The sequence below is a fragment of the Notechis scutatus genome, chromosome 6 (assembly GCF_049901735.1).
Source record: "Notechis scutatus isolate UNSWTSFEM ecotype Mainland chromosome 6, rNotScu1.2, whole genome shotgun sequence".
NCBI lineage: Eukaryota > Metazoa > Chordata > Lepidosauria > Squamata > Elapidae > Notechis > Notechis scutatus.
In genome coordinates, this window is record NC_142014.1 from 79498317 (window position 1) to 79519767 (window position 21451).

The window sequence follows — 21451 nt, forward strand, 5'->3', positions numbered from 1 at the left end:
AAGTGCAAGAGAATGGAATGTCGGCTTGCAAGATTTATTATCCGCCGATGAGAATTCTTGGTTAGTCCTAGCATGCTCTCTATGCCGTCAAAAACCCAGAGGAGAAGACCAAACATGTGAAATTTATGAGTGTAAAATTATAATAGGTGGAGGAGACAGCCGAGGGAACACATAAAAATGGCCCTTAAACTCCACATTTATGGCTGCAGCGAAACACTAACATTAGCTAAGAGTTGCCATGGCTGTTTGAGGGTCAGGCAGACACTAAATTGGTTTAAATTCTGGCTCCAAATCAAATTGCAGTTTAATAAAAGATCTTGGAGGCAGGGAAGAAAACAGATGGCTTTGGGTTCCTTCCTTCCTTCCCTCCCTCTCTTTCTCTCTCCTTCCTTCCTTCCTTCCTTCCTTCCTTCCTTCCTCCCTCCCTCCCTCTTTTTCTATCTCCTTCCTTCCTTCCTCCCTCTCTTTCTCTCTCCTTCCTTCCTTCCTTCCTTCCTTCCTTCCTTCCTTCCTTCCTTCCTTCCTCCCTCTTTTTCTATCTCCTTCCTCCCTCCCTTCCTCCCTTCTTCCCTCCCTCCTTCTCCCTCCCTTCCTCCCTCCCTTTCTCTCTCCTTCCTTCCCCCTCTCTTTCTATCTCCTCCCTCCCTCTTTCTCCCTTCCTTCTTTCTTCCCTCCCTCCCTCTGTCTCTTCCTTCTCCCTCCCTCCCTTCCTCTTTCTCTCTCCTCCCTCCCTCTCTTTCTCTCTCCTCCCTTTCTCTTTCTCTCTCCTCCCTTCCTCTTTCTCTCTCCTCCCTTCCTCTTTCTCTCCTCCCTCCCTCTCTTTCTCCTTCCTTCCTCCCTCTCTTTCTCCTTCCTTCCTCCCTCTCTTTCTCCTCCCTCCCTCTTTTCTCCTTCCTTCCTTCCTTCCTTCCTTCCTTCCTTCCTTCCTTCCTTCCTTCCTTCCTTCCTTCCTTCCTTCCTTCCTTCCTTCCTCTCTTTCCCTCTCTTCCCTCCCTCCCCTCCCATTCTCTCCCCTTCCTCTTCCTCTCCACCAATCACCCCCTAACGCTTTCACAGTCGCAAAAACAAATGGAAAAACAAGAGCCTTCGTCTCGCGCCCCACCCCAGAATTCCTGCCTTTTGGGTTTTTGAAAGACTTAATTTCCTGATGAAATTCACGCTGCCAGCAGTGGCTACCCAGAATCTTCCCCCACCCACCCCAGGCGGTTCTAAGGAGACAATTCATTAACCAGAACGTGCATGCACCCCCTGAAGAACATTAATGCACAAAATGAAAAATGAAAAAAACAAGAACTAATGGAGTGTTTAGCCAGCTCTTTATCGCCAATGACATTCAGTGTCCTGGCTCATAGTCATTAATGTTTACTGAAGGGCCAAAAGGCCTCCATATCCCAGCCTGAATTCTCATCTGCATCTCCAGGGACAAGCAGGCTCTTCTTCTTCCTTTTTTTTCTTCTTCCTTTTTCTTCTTCTCCCTCTCCTTCTTCTTCCTCCTTCCCTTCTTCTTCTTCTTCTTCCTCCTCTTTTCTTCTTCTTTTCTTCTTCCTCCTCCTTTTCTTCTCTTCTTCTTTTCCCCACTTCTTCTTCTCCTCCTTATTTTCTTCTTCTTCCTTTTCTTTCTCCTCCTCTTCTTCTTCTTCCTCCTCTTCTTCTTCTTCTTCCTCCCTCCTCCTCCTCCTCTTCTTCTTCTTCCTCTTCCTCCTCTTCCTCTTCTTTTCTTCTTCTTCCTTCTCCTTTTCCTCTTCTTTTCTTCTTCCTCTTCTTCCTCCTTCTTTTTCTTCCTCTTCTCCTCTTCTTTTCCCCCACTTCTTCTTCCTCTTCTTTTCTTCTTCCTTTTCTTCCTCCTCTTCCTCTTCTTTCCTCTTCCTCTTCCTCTTCTTTTCTTCTTCCTCTTCTTCCTCCTTCTTTTTCTTCTTCTTCCTCTTCTTCTTTTCCCCCACTTCTTCTTCCTCCTCTTATTTTCTTCTTCTTCCTTTTCTTCCTCCTCTTCCTCTTCTTTTCTTCTTCCTCCTCTTCTTCCTCTTCCTCCTCCTCTTCCTCTTCTTTTCTTCTTCTTCCTCCTCCTCTTCCTCTTCTTCCTCCTTTCTTTTCTTCCTCTTCTTCCTCTTCTGCTTTCCCCCACTTCTTCTTTCTCTTCCTCTTTTTTCTTCTTCCTTTTCTTTCTCCTCCTTCTCTTTTCTTCCTTCTTTTTCCTTCTTCTTCCTCTCCTCTTCTTCTTCCTCTTCCTCCTCCTCTTCCTCTTCTTTTCTTCTTCTTCCTCCTCCTTTTCCTTTTCTTCTTCCTCTTCTTCCTCCTTCTTTTTCTTCCTCTTCTTCTTTTCCCCCACTTCTTCTTCTTCCTCCTCTTATTTTCTTCTTCTTCCTATTCTTCCTCCTCCTCCTCTTTCTTTCTTCCTCTTCTTCCTCCTTCTTTTTCTTCCTCTTCTTCCTCTTCTTCTTTTCCCCCACTTCTTCTTCTTCCCCTTATTTTCTTCCTCTTCCTCCTCTTCCTCTTCTTTTCTTCCTCCTCTTCTTCCTCCTCCTTTTCTTTTTTCCTCCTCCTCCTCTTCCTCCTCCTCCTCTTCTTCTTCTTCTTCTTCTTAATTTTTATTCATAAATATCTTTTCATACAGTGTATTGTCAGGGTATACCATTTACAAGGGGGGAAAAAACACCATAAAGAATACAACATTAAATACTAACACATGAAGTGCGGGCAGTACTACCGTGTTTCTCCAACAATACGGCCTCCCCCAATAGGAAGTCCCAGCAAGTTTTATCGGCATAAAATCAAATTAAGCCCCTCCCCCCAAATTAAGGCCTATATTAAACATGCGAAATGGGGGGAATGGCGGGGGGGGCTTGCTGTTAGGAAGTACTTTTGTTGCATACCCGGATATGGTGCTGCCTGCATTGACCTCGGCGTTGGTGGGGCACTTCGTATCGGGAGACCTTCCTCCACCGTTGCTTTCCCTTCTCCCTTGCTGCCGTGGCGTTTAGAGCAACGCCGCGGCATTTGGTGCAGCCATGCGCGGCCAGCCAGAGCTCCTCCCTGCAACCGGAGCCCAGCGGAGACACTCGGCTTCAGGCGCTCCTGTCACCGCCTTCCCAAGCATCGTTCGAAGGCATAGCCTAATCTTTTAAAAACGACGGCCTACTACCAGTACGACAAAGCCTCCCCTGCCCGAGAGGGCAGCCCAACCCCACGTGGGGAGGCGAATCTCCTGCAGCTGCAGGATCGGCCCACCCCGGGAGAAGCGCCCAGCTGCCATCCCTGCCTGGCGCCGGGCAGAGCGGGAAGAGCCTGCCTGGGGCGCCCAGCACAGCTGACAGGAAAGCTAAGCCCTGGGTGCGCCCACCTGCCAAGCGAAAGAGCCGGGCCGACCCAAGCTTGGCTTCCCAAGTCCCTCCAGCCCAAACCTGAAGGGGCCGCCGGAAGAGGCTGCCCAAGGCAGTGATAGCGCCCACCCATCCGCGGACAGGGAGGCGAGGCAACAGCAGCGCTGCTTCCCTGGCCGGCGGGTCCAGCGGAAAGAGCCCGAAGCCACCCGTCCTTTCCACCCCTTGCCCAGCTCGTCCCCATCCCCACGTATCTCCAAACGCGCCGGCAGCTCCAAACCCTGCAGTGGAACAGGCATCAGGCAGAGGCGCTCCCTCGGTGGGGCTCAGCTCGGAGGAGGACACGGCGCGGGCCGTCGCCTTGCCTCCCTGTCCACGGATGGGTGGGCTCTATCACTGCCTCGGGCGGCCTCTCCCGGTGGCCCCTTCGGGTTCGGGCTGGAGGGAATTGGGAGGGAAGCTAAGCTTGGGTTGGCCTGGCTCTTTCGTTTGGCAGGCGGGCGCGCACCACGGCTCGGTTTGCTGGCTCTGCCCAGCTCCGGCATGGCCCTGGTGGGATGAGCGGAGGGCCCGGTGCGGAGGCGCCGCTGCCTTGGCGAGCTCCGCCGCTGGGCAGGAGGGCCCACCTGTCAGCTGCGCTGGGCGCCCCAGGTGAAGCTCTTCCCGCTCTGCCCAGCGCCAGGCAGGGATGGCTGCTGGGCACTTTTCCCGGGGTGGGCCGATCTTGCGCTGCAGCCCCAGGAGATTCACCTCCCCACGTGGGGTTGGGCTGCCCTCTGGGCAGGGGAGGCTTTGTCGCACCGGTAGTAGGGCGTCATTTTTAAAAGAATTGACTTTACCTTTGAAGGCAAAGGGAAGGCGGTGACAGGAGCGCCTGAAGCCGAGTGTCTCCGCTGGGCTCCGATTGCAGGGAGGAGCCCTGGCTGGCCACGCGTGGCTGCGCCAAACGCCGCGGCGTTGCTCTAAACGCCGCGGCAGAACGGGGAGAAGGGAAAGCAACGGTGGCGGAAGGTCTCCCGATACGAAGTGCCCCACCAACGCCGAGGTGAACATCCAAGCCATTGCCGCCCGCCCGCTCGGGGATGTAAGGGGGGGAATTAAGTCACCCCCCGAAAAGACGGCCTAGCTGTTTTTTCGGGGATCAAAAGAAAATAAGGCCCGGCCTTATTTTGTGAGAAACACGGTAATAATAATCCATAATAATAGTAAATAATATTGGCCAAGTGCTTTTAACTACCTTTCTTCTCCTTAACCTTAAGTGTTACTTACCTGGAAAGATACATTCGTTGAGAATCATCAGGTGCAACACTTAATGATAGTCATAGGGTACAAATAAGCAATCAAGTTCATGCTAGAAACAGTCCATATAAATGGTAAGATTGGACAATCATTTGTCTGAAATGGTATAGGGTTTCCTGCCTGAGCAGGGGTTGGACTAGATGACCTCCAAGGTCCCTTTCAACTCTGTTATTCAGTTTATTTGTAGTCTGAATCCAAATCCAGATGGGTTTGGGGAGAAAAAGTCCCAGAGTAAACAGCCTTCCCGGGTGATAAGGGAGCAAACGCAGATGGCTTCCGCCTCTGTGAATTAGGGCAGGTGCAATCACCTTGAATTTCTAAGTTCACCTTGGGAACAACAACAGACATAGTCATACTTTAAGCTTTGTTGCTGTCTTTCCCCTTTACCTGAAATTTTAGGAGGCGGCTGTTCAGCTGGGCCTGTTAGGGCAGGTTAACAATGAAATAAAATCCATAAATTGAATAGGAAGCAAAGCTCAGCAGGTAGCTAAGAGGAGCAAGAGGAGGGGAGGGGAGGAGGGAGGGAGTGGGGAACCAAACAAATCTTTCAAAAGAAAAAAAAAGAAAGGGAGGGAGGGAGGGAGGAAGGAAGGAAGGAAGGAAGGAAGGAAGGAAGAAAGAAAGAAAGAAAGAAAGAAAGAAAGAAAGAAAGAAAGAAAGAAAGAAAGAAAGAAAGAAAGAAAGAAAGAAAGAAAGAAAGAAAGAAAGAAAGAAAGAAAGAAAAAGGAGAGAGAGAAAGAGAGAAGGAAAGAAAGAAGAAAAGAAAGAAAGAAAGAGGGAGGAGAGAGGGGGAAAGAAAGAGAGAGAGAGAGAGAAAGGAAGGAAGGAAGAAAGAAAGAGTAAAAAAGAAAGAGGGAAAGAGGGAGGAGAGAGAGGGAAAGAAAGAAAAGAAAGAAAGAAAGATAGAAAGAAAGAGGGAAAGAGGGAGGAGAGGAAAAGAAAGAGAAAGAGGGAGGAGGAGAGAGGGAGAAAGAAAGAAAGAAAGAAAGAAAGAAAGAAAGACAGAAAGAAAGAAAGAAAGAAAGAAAGAAAGAAAGAAAGAAAGAAAGGAGAGAGAGAGAAAGAGAGAAGGAAAGAAAGGAAGAAAGAAAGAAAGAGTAAAAAGAAAGAGAAAAAGAGGGAGGAGAGAGAGGGAAAGAAAGAAAAAGAAAGAAAGAAAAGAAAGAAAAAAGAAAGAAAGAAAAGAAAGAAAGAAAGAAAGAAAGAAAGAAAGAAAGAAAGAAAGAAAGAAAGAAAGAAAGAAAGAAAGAAAGAAAGAAAGAAAAGAAAGTCAATAGCCAAAACAGCCTGGGGTAAAATGGAAAAGCTTTTTTTTGCATAAGATTTTGAAAAGGGGAAGAAATCTCTGCGAAAACCTGATTGCTGTTTTGGGAGTTTGCGTGCTGGGGGTTGTGTGTGAACCCATACAGCCCGGCCCGTCCCTTGCATGGCTGAGGAATTCTGAAGTCCACGTATCTCAGGGGCTGCCCCAAAGAAGAAGGGGGGGGGGGGGGTGTCAACCTATTCCCCAAAGCCCCCGAAGGCAGGAGAAGAAGCAACGGATGGAAACTCACATCCGGGAGAGAAGCAACCTGAAATTAAGGAGAAACTTCCTGACAGGAAGGAAAAATGAGCCAGGGGAACAGCTTGCCACCAGAGGTGGTGAATGCTCCAACACTGGAGGCTTTCGAGAAGAGATTGGACAACCAGTTGTCTGAAATGGTATAGGATTTCCTCCCTGAAGCAGGGGGTTGGACTAGAAGACCTCCAAGGTCCCTTCCAGCTCTATTCTATTATTTCCCACCCCCCACCCCCCTTTTTCTCTCTCAAAGGAGCTAAACCATAAAGGTTGCAGAAACTGGCTATACCAAGTCTAGAGAAAAGAAGGACAAGGGGTGACAGGATAGCAGTCCTCCAATACTTGAAGGCTGGCAACTTAGTGGGCGGCACTGATGATGTTACCTAGTTGGGTCATGAAACGTCTGCAGGGAAACAACCAGAAACCCTCTGAGAAGAGCAAGGACCCCACAATAATCATCCTCCTCTTCCTCTTTCTTCTCCTCCTCCTCCCCTCCTCCTCCTCCCTACAAACCCCATTCCATCTAGTGCTTATGATGTTACCTAGTTGGGTCATGAAACGTCTGCAGGAAAACAACCAAACTGAGAGAGCATCAAGGGACCCCACAGTCTCCTCCTCCTCCTCCTCCTCCTCCTCCTCCTCCTCCTCCTCCTCCTCCTCCTCCCTGCAAACCCCACTCCCTTCTAGCACTGATGATGTTCCCTAGTCCGGTCATGAAACGTCTGCAAGAAAACCACCCAGCTCAGCACCAAGGATCCCACAGTAGAGGTCATCTGAAGCAGCAGAGAAACGTGGCTGGTTTGTAAAGGGAAGCATTACCCCGATGTCTCTTTTTCTTGGTCTCCAGCTTCTCCTGCCCAAGACGTTCATAGCAAAGCTGATCTCCCACCAGTGTCAGAACAGATCCTGCAGACCCTCACCGATTTGGCTCGATCTTTCCAGGAGATGGCAGACTCCTGCTTGCTGGTTTTACACCTGGAAGTCAGGTAAGACATGTAGATCGATCATTCATTCATTCATTCATGCATTCATTCATTCATGCATTCATTCATGCATTCATGCATGCATGCATGCATGCATTCATGCACGCATGCATTCATGCATGCGTTCATGCGTTCATGCACGCGTTCATTCATGCATTCATGCGTTCATGCATTCATTCATGCATGCATGTATACATTCATCATGGATGAATGCATGCATTCGTTCATGCATTCATTCATTCATGCATTCATTCATGGATGCGTTCATAGATGCGTTCATGCATGCATTCATTCATGCATGCGTTCATGCATGCGTTCATGCATTCATTTTGTATGTATAAACAACCCAAGTGGCAAACATACTTAATCCTCCTTACTTGGAGCAACCTATAAGGTGGATTGACCTGAGAGAGAGGGATCACCCCGATGTCTTTCGTGCCTAAGGCAGGCCTAGATGGATCCAAAGTTACACAGCTGGCTTTCATGCCTAAGGTGGAACTAGAACTCACCGTCTCCTGGTGATTGGCCCAAAAGTCACCCAGCCAGCTTTCATGCCTAAGGTGGAACTAGAACTCACAGTGTCCGAGTTTCTTGCTTTGTGCTGAGTAGATATGTCTAAATCTAAGTATTTCGGAATACCCCCAAGATCCACAGAGTCCTGGGGGAAGAAAGCCTTAGAATTTATAAAGCAGCATATAGAGCAATTTCGCAGAAAATTGGCCCTGTAAAAACATTTCCTATACATTGTTTCTGTTCTCCCTGTCAGGTAGGTCTGTGTAATTATCCCCCGTAGTTCAGATAGAGTAGGAAGGGCTGAGAGTAAGAGCCAGAGATTTTCCAAGCTGGAGATGGCAGATGTGTGAGTTTTTAATCACTCTTCGTCTTGATTTAAGATTGCAAGAGGCAATTAAAAACACTAACACCGGAGTCTTAACCAGGTTGATGACAGTCTTAGCTAACTTTCAACTCTCTGGAATATGCAGGAGGAGAATGTTGCCTCTTGCACAAAACCAGCTTTTTAGGCAGTTGATGGGTCTCTGTGTTGTATGAACCGAGAACGTTCGTTCGCTTGTTCATCAGGGGTGGGATTCAGCCGGTACGGACCGGTTTGGGCAAACCGGTAGTTCCAGCGATTTGTTTGGTCCCACCCACTTGCCCCTGCGGTATCCTGTCCTATATTTCCTTTGTTTGAAGCCCAGCTGTTTTTACTCACTGGGGCTTCAGTAAAAGGTAAGTTTTCTTGCTATTTTCAAATGCAGTGCGAAGCGCACGCTCACCGAACCGGTTGTTACACCAGTTGAATCCCACCACTGCTTGCAATCAAGTTGTCAACTCATAAAATATTTCTCTGGTCTTTTTAGAGTTGCCAATAGAAAGGGACAGGGAAATAGTGCAGCAGCTGGCAAATCGAAAGTGCATTCCATAAATGTTTTGAAAGATAGTTCCTAGGTGACTGAAGTTTCTGCTGCGCAAAAATTCTAGCTGGAGAGCCTGATTGATGACTCTGGGCTATGGAGGTGTCCCATTGGAGGATATGAATTACGATACACCCAGGGGGTGGGGGAAAACCAGACTCGAGGGTGACAATGAATGATGTGTCTCAGAGTCAGCTACACCCAGGTAGCACCAGCATGTTTACTCCTAATAAATCTTCTGTCAGGATTCCGGCAGTTACTCCAATTAAATCATGAGCCTCGAGCCTAACTAAAAAAGATTTATTTGAGGGTAACATTCTATGTCCAGCATTTACCTGGGAGTAGCCAAGTCTGAGATACGTAATTTACTGTCACCCTTGATCCTGCTTTCCCCCACCCCCACCCCTCTGGGTGTATCATCCAATGAAAAACATCCGTAGCCAAGAGTCATCAATCATGCTCTCCAATTAGATTTTTGCGCAGCAGAAGCTTCAGTCATCTAATCAGTCTTTGAAGAAAATATGAATGGAATGTACTTTCAATTCCACACTGCCGCCTGCTCTTTGAAACTCCCCCCCCACTTCATTCTGTTGTCAACTATAAAACGTGTATACAAAATGTTTTATGAGTTGACATCTTCTTTAAGTTTTGAAAATCCGGCTAGAGACTCATGTTTTAAATGGGGGTAATTACCAGAGCCCTGACACAAGGTGTATGTGTGGTATAGGTTTATTTACTCACACAGTTTAGCACCTTTATAGACTCTAGACCAGGAGTTGGCAACCTGTGGCTCTGGAGCCACGTGCGGCTCTTTTGGCCCTCTGCTGTGGCTCCCTGTTGGCTGATCCCACCACTGGCTGGCCCCACCACTCCCCTCCCCACCACTCCTCGCCTGGCCTGAGAAGGTAAGGGTGATGGCGGGGGATGGAGACTCGCTCCACATTCCAGACCAGGAGGTGACTGGGTGGGAGGAAGTGACGTCGCGTTGGCCACGCCCACCCAGTCACCCCGGTTGTTAAATTATTGGCTCCTGGGGTTTTCTTTTCTTTGGGAAACTGGTCCAAATAGCTCTTGGAGTGTTTAAGGTTGCAGACCCCCTGGTCTAGACCAGTGTTTCTCCACATTGGCAAGATGTGAGGACTTCAAAAACTCAAAAGATTTCCCAACACCAGGATCTTGGCTGGGGGAAGTCTGGGAGTTGAAGTCCACACATCTTCAAGCTACCAAAAAGTTAAGGAGAATTGGACTAGATGACCTCTCAACTCTCTTCCACCAATAAAAGAATATCTTTGTAGTTCAGGCTTGAACCGTGAGGTCCTGGATGCTCTCTGAGCTTGGTGGTTTTCTTGGAGACATTTCATGACCCAACTTGGTAATATCATCAGTACCAGAAGAGAGTGGAGATCAGGGGTGGGATTCAAAAATCCCAGCAACTTAGTTGATGGGTGGGCGAGGCCTACTGGAAGTTCCTGTTTCCGACTTCAGGTGGACCTCCAGAACCCAGAGAAGGCCTTTTCGCCATCCCAAGGATCCAGAGGCCTCCCCCGGGCCTCTGGGAGGGCGACAACAGCCTCCCCTGGCCTCTGGAGGCCCTCTGGAAGCCGGAAACAGGCTCGTTTCCGGACTTCCAGAAGGCCCGTTTTCCCGCTCCCAGAGCCTTCGCGCAGACCCTGCACTTACCTCCATCAAAAATAGGCCGCATGATGACCCAAAGGGGCATGGCACAAAAACAACCAAGTCCCAAAAGTAGGTAAAGTCCCTTTAATTCCTCCAACTTGGCCCCCAATATCCAGTTATCATCGACTGGAGAAAAAACTCTCCCAAGAACAGTTTTTAAAGGGAAGATATTCAGTCCGAACCCAAAGTACATCTAAATAATAAATAAAAACCAACACAAACCACACTGCAGCAATTAACCAGACAGGGCAGGATAAGGAATTGCAGACTTCAAAAGATAACGAAACACACACAGTTGGGAGGACGCCAGAACCCAGATAAGACGTGACAAACAAAGATAATGCACGCTTTGCTTCCAGCAAGGTGCTGTGTGCAAACACCCTTTTTAATCCTGTTTTCTCAGCTGCAGCCAATGAAGGAAATCAGGGCCTTTTTCTCCCCCATAACCCACGTTGCTCCCTTCTCTGTTCCTCCCTGCGTGCCCTAGGATAAAGAGGGGTTGGGCCTGGGGCTTCCTCTAAATGCCCAGCTGGACTATGCCCTTCCCCCGTTTCTTCCACAGCCACCGGAGCCACACTCCCACTCCCTGTCAGCTACACGACCTCCCCCTCAGAATCAGATTCCAACAGGGGCATGACAGGCCATGTAGAGACTCCTGGGAGGGGCCAGCCACTCGGTTGAAATACCAGTTCAGTGAACCAGCTGTAACTTTAACATCCGGTTTGCCCAAACCGGCCTGAACCGGTAGAATCCCACCCCTGGTGGAGATGGCTCTCGTTTTACATACAGGTGTCTGCCTGGTCAGTGTTGGTGGGAGTGATCTTGATAGGTTCCTTGATTAGGCTGTTGTTTATTGTTGGATTGTTTGTCTGAGTTGGTAATTCTCCTTGATTGGAGTGTTGATTATGGCTTGCTGGTCAATCTAGTGTTAATCTTGAAGTTGGTCTCTGCCAGGGGTGGGATTCTCCCGGGTTAACAACTGGTTCAGTGACCGTGCGCTATGCGCCCATGGGTAACACTCAAGTAACACAGCTTGAGAAGCGGCAATCCGTTGTGCCGCGCTAATCAGCTAAGACAATATAGGTAGGTAAAGCGTAGGGGCGGGCCGGTGGGCCCGCATGATAGTTGCAGCGAACCAGTTCACTGCCAGTTGATTTTTGGAGCAAGGGATTCAGGCGAATCGGTCCGAACCGTTAGAATCCCACCCCTGGTCTTTACTCATATGACCGTTGATTGTTGGCAAGGAGGTTTTGGTCTTTCTGTTCCTCTTTGAGTTTTTTTACAGTCTCTTTTGAATGGTGTGTAGACATTATTTACCTCTTTGTGCCTGTTGATGGCCGATTGACGCCAGGCTCCTAGAAATTCCCTAGTGTTTTTGGACCTGGCTTAATCTAGGATGCTCACAGTTTCCCAGTTGAAACTGTTAGGGATATACACCCTAGCAGAACCTGCACGGCCGTCAGGCAGGCAGGCAAATATGTGAGATAAACGTTGTTGTAGTTTACACTCAGTAAAACAGATACAATGTGCTAGTTAAATAGTTTATTCCAGTAAGATTTATAGCATAGTCAAACAGTCCATATATCATACACTAGTTCAGTCCGTCCGAGGATTAATCAGTTGCAAAGTCCAGTGTCGAAAAAGAGGTCAGTAAACTTACAAAATCAGTCCAGCAATATATCTCTTCGCAGTAGAGATATGAAGAAGTAAAACCTCCTTTTCTTCCTTCAGCAACAGCAGAGAACACGCAGTTAACAATCCATCATCGTCAGCAAGCAATCCAATAAGCCAGCAATCAATCAAGTTCTCTTGCTCCCTCTTATGGCGATTTACAGCCGCACCCAAAATTACATGCTTTGCAGTTAAAGTGACACACACATAAACTCACTATCATAGTTTATATATATTATTTTACCCAAACTACGTTAGGTAACCATGTTATTCCTAACAGAAACTATGGCAAAATCTGCCCATGCCTTGTGCAATTAAGCAGTTTTCATCATGTCTTCTGACTGCTAATTGGTGTTCAGGGATGCGCACTGCTAGTCTTCAATCTGTTTGTTCTACATAGCAGGAGCATCTGTCTTGCTCCCAAGAAACTAGAAACCCATGAAGTTACCACAGACATTATGATGGTTAGTACCGTTTTAGTTTTTAGTGTCGTTCTATATCAGGGGTATCAAACTTGATTTCTTCCAAGGCCAGATCAGCATTGTTGTTCTCCTCTGTGGGCTGTTGGCGGGGGCAGTGGGGGGGGGGGGGCAAGATGGATGCCTCCTATAGTACTCTGCCGGCCAAAACGGGGCATGGGAGGTCCGTGTGTGGCCCTCCTGTGTCTCATTTTCTCCCTCCATGGCCTCCTGCAGCACTCTGCTGGCCAACAACATTTTTCGGCCATTTTCAGTGTGATGACCCAGCGCGTAGCACAAAAGCAACAAAGTCACAAAAATAGATAAAGTCCCTTTAATGCCTCCAACTTGGCCCCCAATGTCCAGTTATCATTGGCCGGAGAAAAAACTCTCCCAAGAATAGTTTATAAAGATAAGAAATTTCCTCCGAATCCAAAGTACATATAAGTGATAAATAAAAACCAACACAAACCACACTGCAGCAATTAACAAGACAGGGCAGGATAAGGAATTGAAGACTTCAAAAGATAACGAAACACACACAGCTGGGAGGACGCCAGAACCCAAATAAGACTTGACAAACCAAAATAATGCACGCTTTGCTTCCAGCAAGGTGCTGTGTGCAAACACCCCTTTTATCCTGTTTTCCCAGCTGCAGCTAATGAAGGGAATCAGGGCCTTTTTCTCCCCCATAACCCACGTTGCTCCCTTATCCGTTCCTCCCTGCGTGCCCTAGGATGAAGAGGGGGTGGCCCTGAGTCTTCCTCTGACTGCCCAGCCGGACTGTACCCTTCCCCAGGTTCCTTCACAGCCACCAGAGCCACACTCCCATTCCCTGTCAGCTGTTCAACTTCCCCCTTGAAATCAGATTCCAACAGGGGCATGACATTCGGGTTGTTTTCAGCTTGTTTTGGGCCCATTTGGGGCCTGTTTTTTTATCTGTTTTCCGCCGGCAGAGTGCTGCAGGAGGCCATGGAGGGAGAAAATGAGGTGCATAGGGGGTGCACGCAGCCCGTTTTAGCCGCCAGAGGCACTGCGGGCCAGTCCCTTGATATGTCCACGCCGGTCGCACGGCCGGACTTAAGCACCCCGCAGGCCGGATTTAAGCACCCCATGGGTCAGATCTGGCTTGCGGGCCTTGAGTTTGACACCCCTGTTCTATATGGACTTCAAACAGAAGGTCATAAAGCTGTCATTTCTGTTTCTGGAATGTCCCCTTGACTGGTCCTTTTGGTCAATGAAAGGCCTACCTTCAGGTTTAGTGATTTTTGTAGTGAGCACAGCTCACGTATAAGGGCTTCCAAGATACATTTTTCGAAATCAGGTTTCCTTCAGCCATGTTTTTGGAAAACCTTAATGCCGAAGTGGAGTTAAGGTCAACACAAACATTTCATTGGCAAAGGAGCAGAGAACTCGGAAGGCACAACCCAAACCATCTGCGAATGAGATCCCGTCACAACATGGTGATCTGTTTTGGACCATCATAACTCATAACCGTATACACAGGGCTCAATTACAGTCATAACTCGAGGACCACCTGTAAGCAGCATTGTAGCAAATAATACTTCAGGCAACCTTGGTATGGATCAGAAAAGTCTCAGTTCCGGAGGTCTTGATGGACCTTTCCTTCCCAGGGATAACATCTTTTACAGAATATTTGGGTGCACTCCGTAATTTTCCGAGGAGGAGGAGGAAATACCATCAGTGTTAGAAGGTAGTGAGGTTTGCTCTTCTTTTTTATGTACTGGTGGCTCGCCCTATCAGCATTGATGGGAGTGGTCTTGGTGGTTCCTAGGTGGTTGGTTACTGTTTGTTTGTCTGTGTTGGTAATTCCTTGATGGGGGTATTTTGTTTATTTGTTGATTGTTGGTCTAGTGCTGTGACGGCAAACCTATGGCACGCATGCCACAGGTGGCATACAAAGCCACTTGTGCCAGCACACGAGCTGCAGGCAAACTTACCTCACTGCGCGTGCGCGTGCCTCACAGCTGATTTTCAGCCTCCCAACGGCTTGAGGAAGGCTTCTGCAGGCTTCTGCAGGCTGAAAACTAGCTCTGTTTCATCACTTCCTGTTTTTCCTAAAATACTGGAAGTGACGAAAGGGGGCTAGTTTTCGGCCTGCAAAGCCTTCCGAAGCCTGTAGAACAGTGATCCCCAACCTTTTTTACGCCGCGGCCCGGTACTGGCATCAGCTGGGCGCGCGCCCGGTACCGGCATCAGCTGGGTGCCGCCATCTTTTTGATGAAAAAGTGCTTCCGGTGACCTCACCGGAAGCACTTTTTCATCAAAAAGATGGCGGCGCTTAGCCGATGAGCTTTTCCGGTAGAAATGGCTTTCTACCCGAAAAGCTCACGAAGGCATGCCGCCATCTTTTTGATGAAACGTGCTTCCGGTGAGCTTTCTACCTGGAAAAGCTCACCGGAAGCGCTTTTTCATCAAAAAGATGGCGGCGCCCAGCAAGCCAGCTGCCCGGTAGGACTTGTTCCGCGGACCGGGACCGGTCCGCGGACCGGTGGTTGGGGACCCCTGCTGTAGAAGCCTTCCTCTAGCCTCTGGGAGGCCGAAAAAGGCCTCAAATCGGTAGAAAATCACCTGTTCAGGCAAAGTGCAGGTAAGGGGGCGGTGGGGATGAGTGGGGATTGTGCGCACATGCGTAGGGGGCGTGGGAGGGCACACATTGCCTTCTGGGTGCTGGCACGTGAGCGCGAGTGTTCAAGTGCATGCACAATTTTTGGCACAGGAGCCCAAAAAGGTTAGCCACCATTGGTCTAGTGTTAATCTTGGTGTTAATTTCTTATCTGGGCGTTGATTGCTCGTAAGGAGGTGTTTTGGCGTGTTGGTTACCTTTTGGGCTTTTCGATTGTCTCGTTTGAATGCTATGTAGACGTCATTGGTCTCTGTGTGCCTGTCAATGGCGGATTCATCCAAATGCCAGAATCCCAGGAATTTTCTGGCATTTTTGGACTTGCCTTGGTCTAGGATACAGTTTGCCAGTTGGGAGTCTACGACAACTTACTACCACCAGCTCCTGCAGGATAACTCGTCGTGGTTCAATTCAACACGGTGTTAATGGTTTCATTCCATCCCTTTTATTACGGTGACTGTGTTTCCGTCAAAATTATTGTAACTCTTGTATTTCTGGGTTGACTTCATTATTATTATTATTATTTGTTCCGTTGAAATGAATGTAACTTCGTATTTGTTGAGTTGGCTTCCGGTGAGTTGGCCATGACGAGTTGCCCACCGAGAGTTGGCCATGTCAAGTTGTCTCATTCCATCCCAGTTGAACCTCTGGTTCAAGCATGGCACTCTTTGGGTGCCATGCATAGCTCCCTTGGCCTTGTGGATTTTCCACGTTGCTTTGGTTTTCTTGTGCCTGAAGAGAGGAGGCCCACCCAGGAGTTTCCCCCCACTCCCCAGCCTTGGATCTCTAATAATCCTAGTTTCTCATGACAAACCCAGTTTGAAGACCCTTCTCGTTCACAGGGTCCATTGCTTCCACTACCTGATCCCTTTGGCCAAACAGGGCAACTATGCCATTGTGGCCAATGTGGAGAGCATGGATTACGACCCCCTGGTGGTGCGGCTGAACAAGGACATCAGCGCCGTGGAAGAAGCCATGAATGCTAGCTTGCAGCAGCACAAGTTCCAGTACATCTTCGAAGGTGGGTTGCTTGCCAAAGAGCGGAGGTGGGCAAAGTGCCCGGTCTTGCTTTCTCATCGTAGAAACAGAGAAAAATGAAGAAGAAGAAAAGAGCCAGTGGTACATCGATTCTCTCCTTTTACAGGTAGTCCTTGATTTATGACCACAATTGAGCCCCACATTTCTGTTGCTAAGCAAGACGTTTCTTAAGTGAGCTTTGCCCCATTTTATGACCTTTCTTACCACCGTTGTTCAGTGAATCCCTGCAGGGTTCAATTAGTCACATGTTGTTAAGTAGATCTGGGTTCCCGGTTGGCTTGGCTCTGCTGAAAGGCCGCGGTTCACATGACCTTGGGACATGCAACCATCCATTTGTGGGATCCATTGTGGTCGTATGTTGAGGACTGCCGGAACGGATTACATAACCGTGGGGATGCTGCGATGGCCATAAGGGAGACGATTGGGGGGGCTAAGTCACGTTTTTCCCAGGGCCGTTATAGTTTCAAACGGCCGCTAAACAAATGGTTGTAAGTTGAGAACTGCCTGTATCATAATTTAAGAGTTTTATAGTGGTGAGGTGACCTAGAGGTGGAGCTCTTATCTCTCACAATCAGGATGCTATGAGTTCGATCCTAGATAGAAACAGATATTTCTTTCTCTGAGCACAGTGATAATATATCTGGCTAAAAATAACCTCCGCATTGGCAACAGGAAAAGCATCTGGCCAGTAAACACGCATTTCTTTCTCCTGACCTGAAATTTCTCTCTCTCTCTCTTTCTCTCTCTCTGGTCCAGGTTTGGGTCATTTGATTTCCTGCATTCTCATCAACGGGGCTCAGTACTTCAAGCGCATCAGTGAGTCCGGCATTAAGAAGATGTGCCGGAACATCTTCATCCTTCAACAGAACCTGACCAACATCACCATGTCCCGAGAGGCTGATCTGGACTTTGCAAGGTGGGAGGAAGGAGAGTGGGTTGAGGGGGGGGGGTTGGGGCATGCATCTGGGTGGAGCATGGGTCATGCTAGAAGTATGAACTCAGTTGAGCGCCAAAATTTCCATTTCTAAGCGAGGCAATTGAAATTTGCCCCATTTTATGACTGTTTTTGGCCACAGTTGTTAAGTGAATCACATGGTTGTTAAACAAATCTGGCTTCCCCCATTGATTTTGCTTGTCAGGAACTGGCTGGGAAGGTGACAAATGCTGATCACACATGACCTGTTGTAAATACATGCCATTTGCCAAGTACCTGAATTTCCCAGGAAGGATTAGAACTCACTGTCTCCTAGTAATTGACCCAAAGTCATCCAGCTGGCTTTCATGCCTAAGACAGGACTAGAACTCACCATCTCCTGGTGATTGGCCCAAAGTCACCCAACTTGCTTTTATACCTAAGGCAGAACTAGAACTCACAGTCTCTTGGTGATTGGCCCAAAGTCACCCAACGGGCTTTATATCTAAGGCAGAACTAAAACTCATCGTCTCCTGGTGATTGGCCCAAAGTCACCCAGCTGGCTTTCATGCCTAAGACCAAACTAGAACTCACATTCTCCTGGTTTCTAGCTTGATGCCTTAGCCCCTAGACCAAACTACCTCTTAATCCTGAGCCCCATCTCCACTCCTGCACCAACACTTCTAGCCCTTTCACAAAAACCCCTTAGCACTTTGCTCCATCCCCGTGGCCCAGGTGAGCCACGCGACCCACCTCCCTTAGCTGTCGACTTGGCTCGCTTGCTCGAGCCATCCGGTGGTCGAATTACGAAGTGACAGCTTGCATGCCACTGGGATGCTCTTTGCTCCGACCGACGCTGGTTGCGGGAACCTCCCCTTCCCTAACCAGCAAACTGGGGGTGGCTTAAATGCTGCAAATCTTGCCCCAGTGTGTGTGTATGTGCATGTAATTGTGTGTGATTGAGCCAAAACTCGGCTTAGACAATTTATCCCGACTTGATTCCGGAGTCATCTGGGCACGGACCAAGGATTGGCTGTGGGGGTTACTGGAAGCCCACCGGGGTGGGATTCAAATTTCTTAACAACCGGTTCTGTGGAGGTGGCCTAATTTGTGGGTGTGGCTTGGTGCTTATGTGACTGGGTGGCCCTGGCTTGTATATAAATATAAATATTTATGTAAATATTGAATTTTTTATTAAAATAAAGAGCAACTTTTACCCAAAATCAGGCAAAGCAGGCAGAAGATTGAGTCGCTTGCAGAATCACAGATTCACTCAGAGATCTATGATTCTGCAATCTGCTACCTGAGTCTGCACTAAAAAATAGAAGCTTCAGTCCTAAGGAAGGTTCAGCTCTGGTTTTAGATTAGCTAGAAAGCAAGAAATCCAACTATTTCCTGCTATCTAGGTAATCTAAATCTCCCAGAACAGCTGATGGTTGGGGAAAAAAAGGAAAAATAGCAACTTACCAAACGCAGGCAAGTTTGATGGCGCGCATATGCCAGGTAAGGAGTGAGTGGGCGGAGAGGGCCGGCGCCAACCAGTGGCACAATTTGCCGGTTCTCTGAACTGGACAGAATCATAACAACCGTTTCTACAGAACCGGAACCAACCAGGTAGAATCCCACCCCTGAAGCCAACATTAAGTTTTGCATTGATTTTGCAAACAGAGACATGATGCACCGGCCCCTTTTCTCCATTCTGGCTGATTGTCTCTTTAATCTTGACATTAGTTATTTCAGGAGTGGACAGCTGAAGAAATGAAATATTCATAAGAATACTTGAAGAAGGGGTTGTGTGTGTGCGCGCGCACGATCAGGGACCCAAATCCGTCTGGACCCCACAAAAAAAATAAAATAAAAACTTGTCAGTGGTGGGATTCAGCCGATTCGCACCCGTTCGCAAGAACCAGCTGTTAACTTTCTGAGCAGTTTGGTGAACCGGTTGTTGGAAGAAATCATTAGGGAAGAGAATTATTATTAAATTATTTGAATCCCACCCCTGGCTTTTGTGCTCCGTTGCACCCCCACACACCCCATCCCACACACCAAGAAAGGGATACCTCCATAATCCCATGTCCCCTCCCTTTCTTCCTTCTCCCTCCCCCCCCCTCCTCAAATTAGATGGGTGAAGAATAGAGACCGCTCACGACTTCAATTACAGGGACCCCCGTACGGGGAATAATCTTGTAATTAACTCGGGCCCGGTCATGCCAACATTGACAATGTGGGGCAATTGCATAGCCGCAATGCAGCCAATTCTCCTTGGGATAAGCGTCCTCAAATTCAATCATTTCCTTTTAAAATGATTTTGTTTCTTCCTCTCTCCCCTTGAATTATTAACTAAATTAGGCAAGGGGGGGGGGTTTGGCAGTCGCCGACACAATGGGCAACGAGTCGATAGCAACTGGCACGCCGATCGCGGCTGGAAACAGAAGAAGTTGGCATTGCTGAAGCCGCCAGACAGATATATATATATATATATATATATATATATATATATATATATATATATATATATATTGTTTATTAAATTTATATGCTGCCCATCTCCCTCGTAAAGTGACTGCAAAGCGGTTCATGGATGGTAGAAAGATAAAGAGGAAAACAATTAACATTTCTAAATGGTTCAAATGTAACATTTTAAAAGCAAAGTTAAGGCACCAGTGCACCCAGATGGGCTAAGTTGGTCGCCTCTTTACGTTGGCCTTTCCACTTCCTCGTGCCCTTTTCTTTTGAGAAGTTCTGCCATCATCCCAATGTGGGTTTTTAAAAACTATTTTAAAAACATTTGAAAGTTTTATTTTAATACAAGGTTGGAGAAAGGAACCTCAAACCCTTTAAAAAAACACATCCACCCAGCTGACTACCAAACCAAATGCAAAGCATAAACAAAAGTAAAAATAAACATGTCTTGTTTTATTTTATTATATGGAGTTATGATACTCTATAAACTTCCAAAGGTGGCTTTTAATTTGTTTTCTTTTAAACTTTCTTTAGGGACGGAGGAACTTAAACTTTTTTTTAAAACACAGCTGAGAATGAAAAAAAAAAAGATCTATCTATCTATTCTATCCATCCTATAATTTTAACAAAACTGTTTGCTGTTTTGATAGTACCACAATGCACCAGCCAGTGGCGATTTGGCAAGACAAGGCTGCCATCTAGTGGGCATGCCAAGCAAGAGCCAAAGACTTGTTAATTTTTATTTTTTTCTCAATGGAGTTCAGAGTGAAGTTGTATATTTCAGTTTGTCCCAAATGTGTAAGATGAGCAAGACAGGAGTGGCGAGTTCTTATTTTCATCCTGAACAGGGAGATGTTTCATTCTGCCAATTTTGCCAACGCTCAACTCCCATCTTCTAACACGGAAACCATATGAAACCATACCAACGTTAACAAAATTGGCACAATTGTTGGAAGAGACAAAAAAAAAAAAAGGGACTGGATTTAATAGCCTAGAATGAATTTTGTTTCGGTACTGATTTAGGGTGCTTTGTAAACCCCGATGTTGCGATCTATAAATCACCTACCCTTGTTTCCCCGAAAATACAACCTACCCTGAAAGTAAATCCTAGCTTGATTTTTACTGGTGCTCCCAATATAAGCCCTACCCCCCCAAAAAATAAGCCCTAATTAAGATTCCGCTCACTCCAGAGTGGATGGATAAAAATTAAGCTAAGGTGGGGATTGGGGGGTGGGGGTGGAGCTGCCCTACTACTTACCTTTGGACAGGTGTGGCCAGGCCTCGCACACCCCGACACCTGCCTTGCCGGCCCATTTCTTCTGCAGCTGGCAAGGCTTTCCTGAAGGCCTCTGTGGCTGATAAGAAAGCTCTGGATCGATCCTGAAGGCAGCAGAGGCCTTCAGGAAAGCCTTGCCAGCCGCTGAAGAAGAAGTTCCTGAAGGCCTCTCACAGAAAAAAGGGGGCCGGGGGTGACGTGCACAAGTGGGGTTAGTCAGTGGATGACATCCCCCGAAAATAAGACCTGGTGCCTTTTTTTTTGTTAGCAAAAAAAAAATTAGAAGACAGAGCCTTATTTTTTGGGAAACATGGTACATAGGTTAGTATAGGTTTTCTCAACTTGAGTAAGTTTAAGATGGGTGGACTTCAATTGTCAGAATTCCCAGCCAGGGGAATTCTGGGAATTGAAGTCCCCGCCCCCGTCATAAAGTTGCTGAGACAAATTGGCTTGTGTCAGGCCCCATCCATGGTGGTTATTTCCGAAAACATGGCTGAGATATGATTTAGTTGTTAGTCTCGGATGCTTAACGGGTGACTCTCGGGCTGTCCCTCTGCCTGGGCCTACCTCGCATGGTTGCCATGAGAGGAATAAAGGGGTGGGGAGGGCTCTACAGGTTGTCCTTGACGTACGACTGGTCTTTTATGCGACCATTCGAAGGTACGACACACCCCGAAAATGGTACTTAAGACCCGGATTCGAAGTTGCAATGTGGGCTGCGTTCTTTTAGGTGAGAGCA

The 21451-nt window shown here is 47.6% G+C and overlaps 1 protein-coding gene across 1 annotated transcript in view; it reads left to right on the plus strand.

Annotated features, from left to right (window-relative positions):
* The window catches only part of EXOC4 (exocyst complex component 4), a 392940-nt gene that overhangs the window by 348966 nt on the left and 22523 nt on the right, over window positions 1–21451 (plus strand). Inside the window, 3 exon segments of the mRNA XM_087968910.1 lie at window positions 7022–7160; window positions 15865–16043; window positions 16817–16976. Of these exon segments, the coding sequence (XP_087825036.1) occupies window positions 7022–7160; window positions 15865–16043; window positions 16817–16976 (478 nt within the window).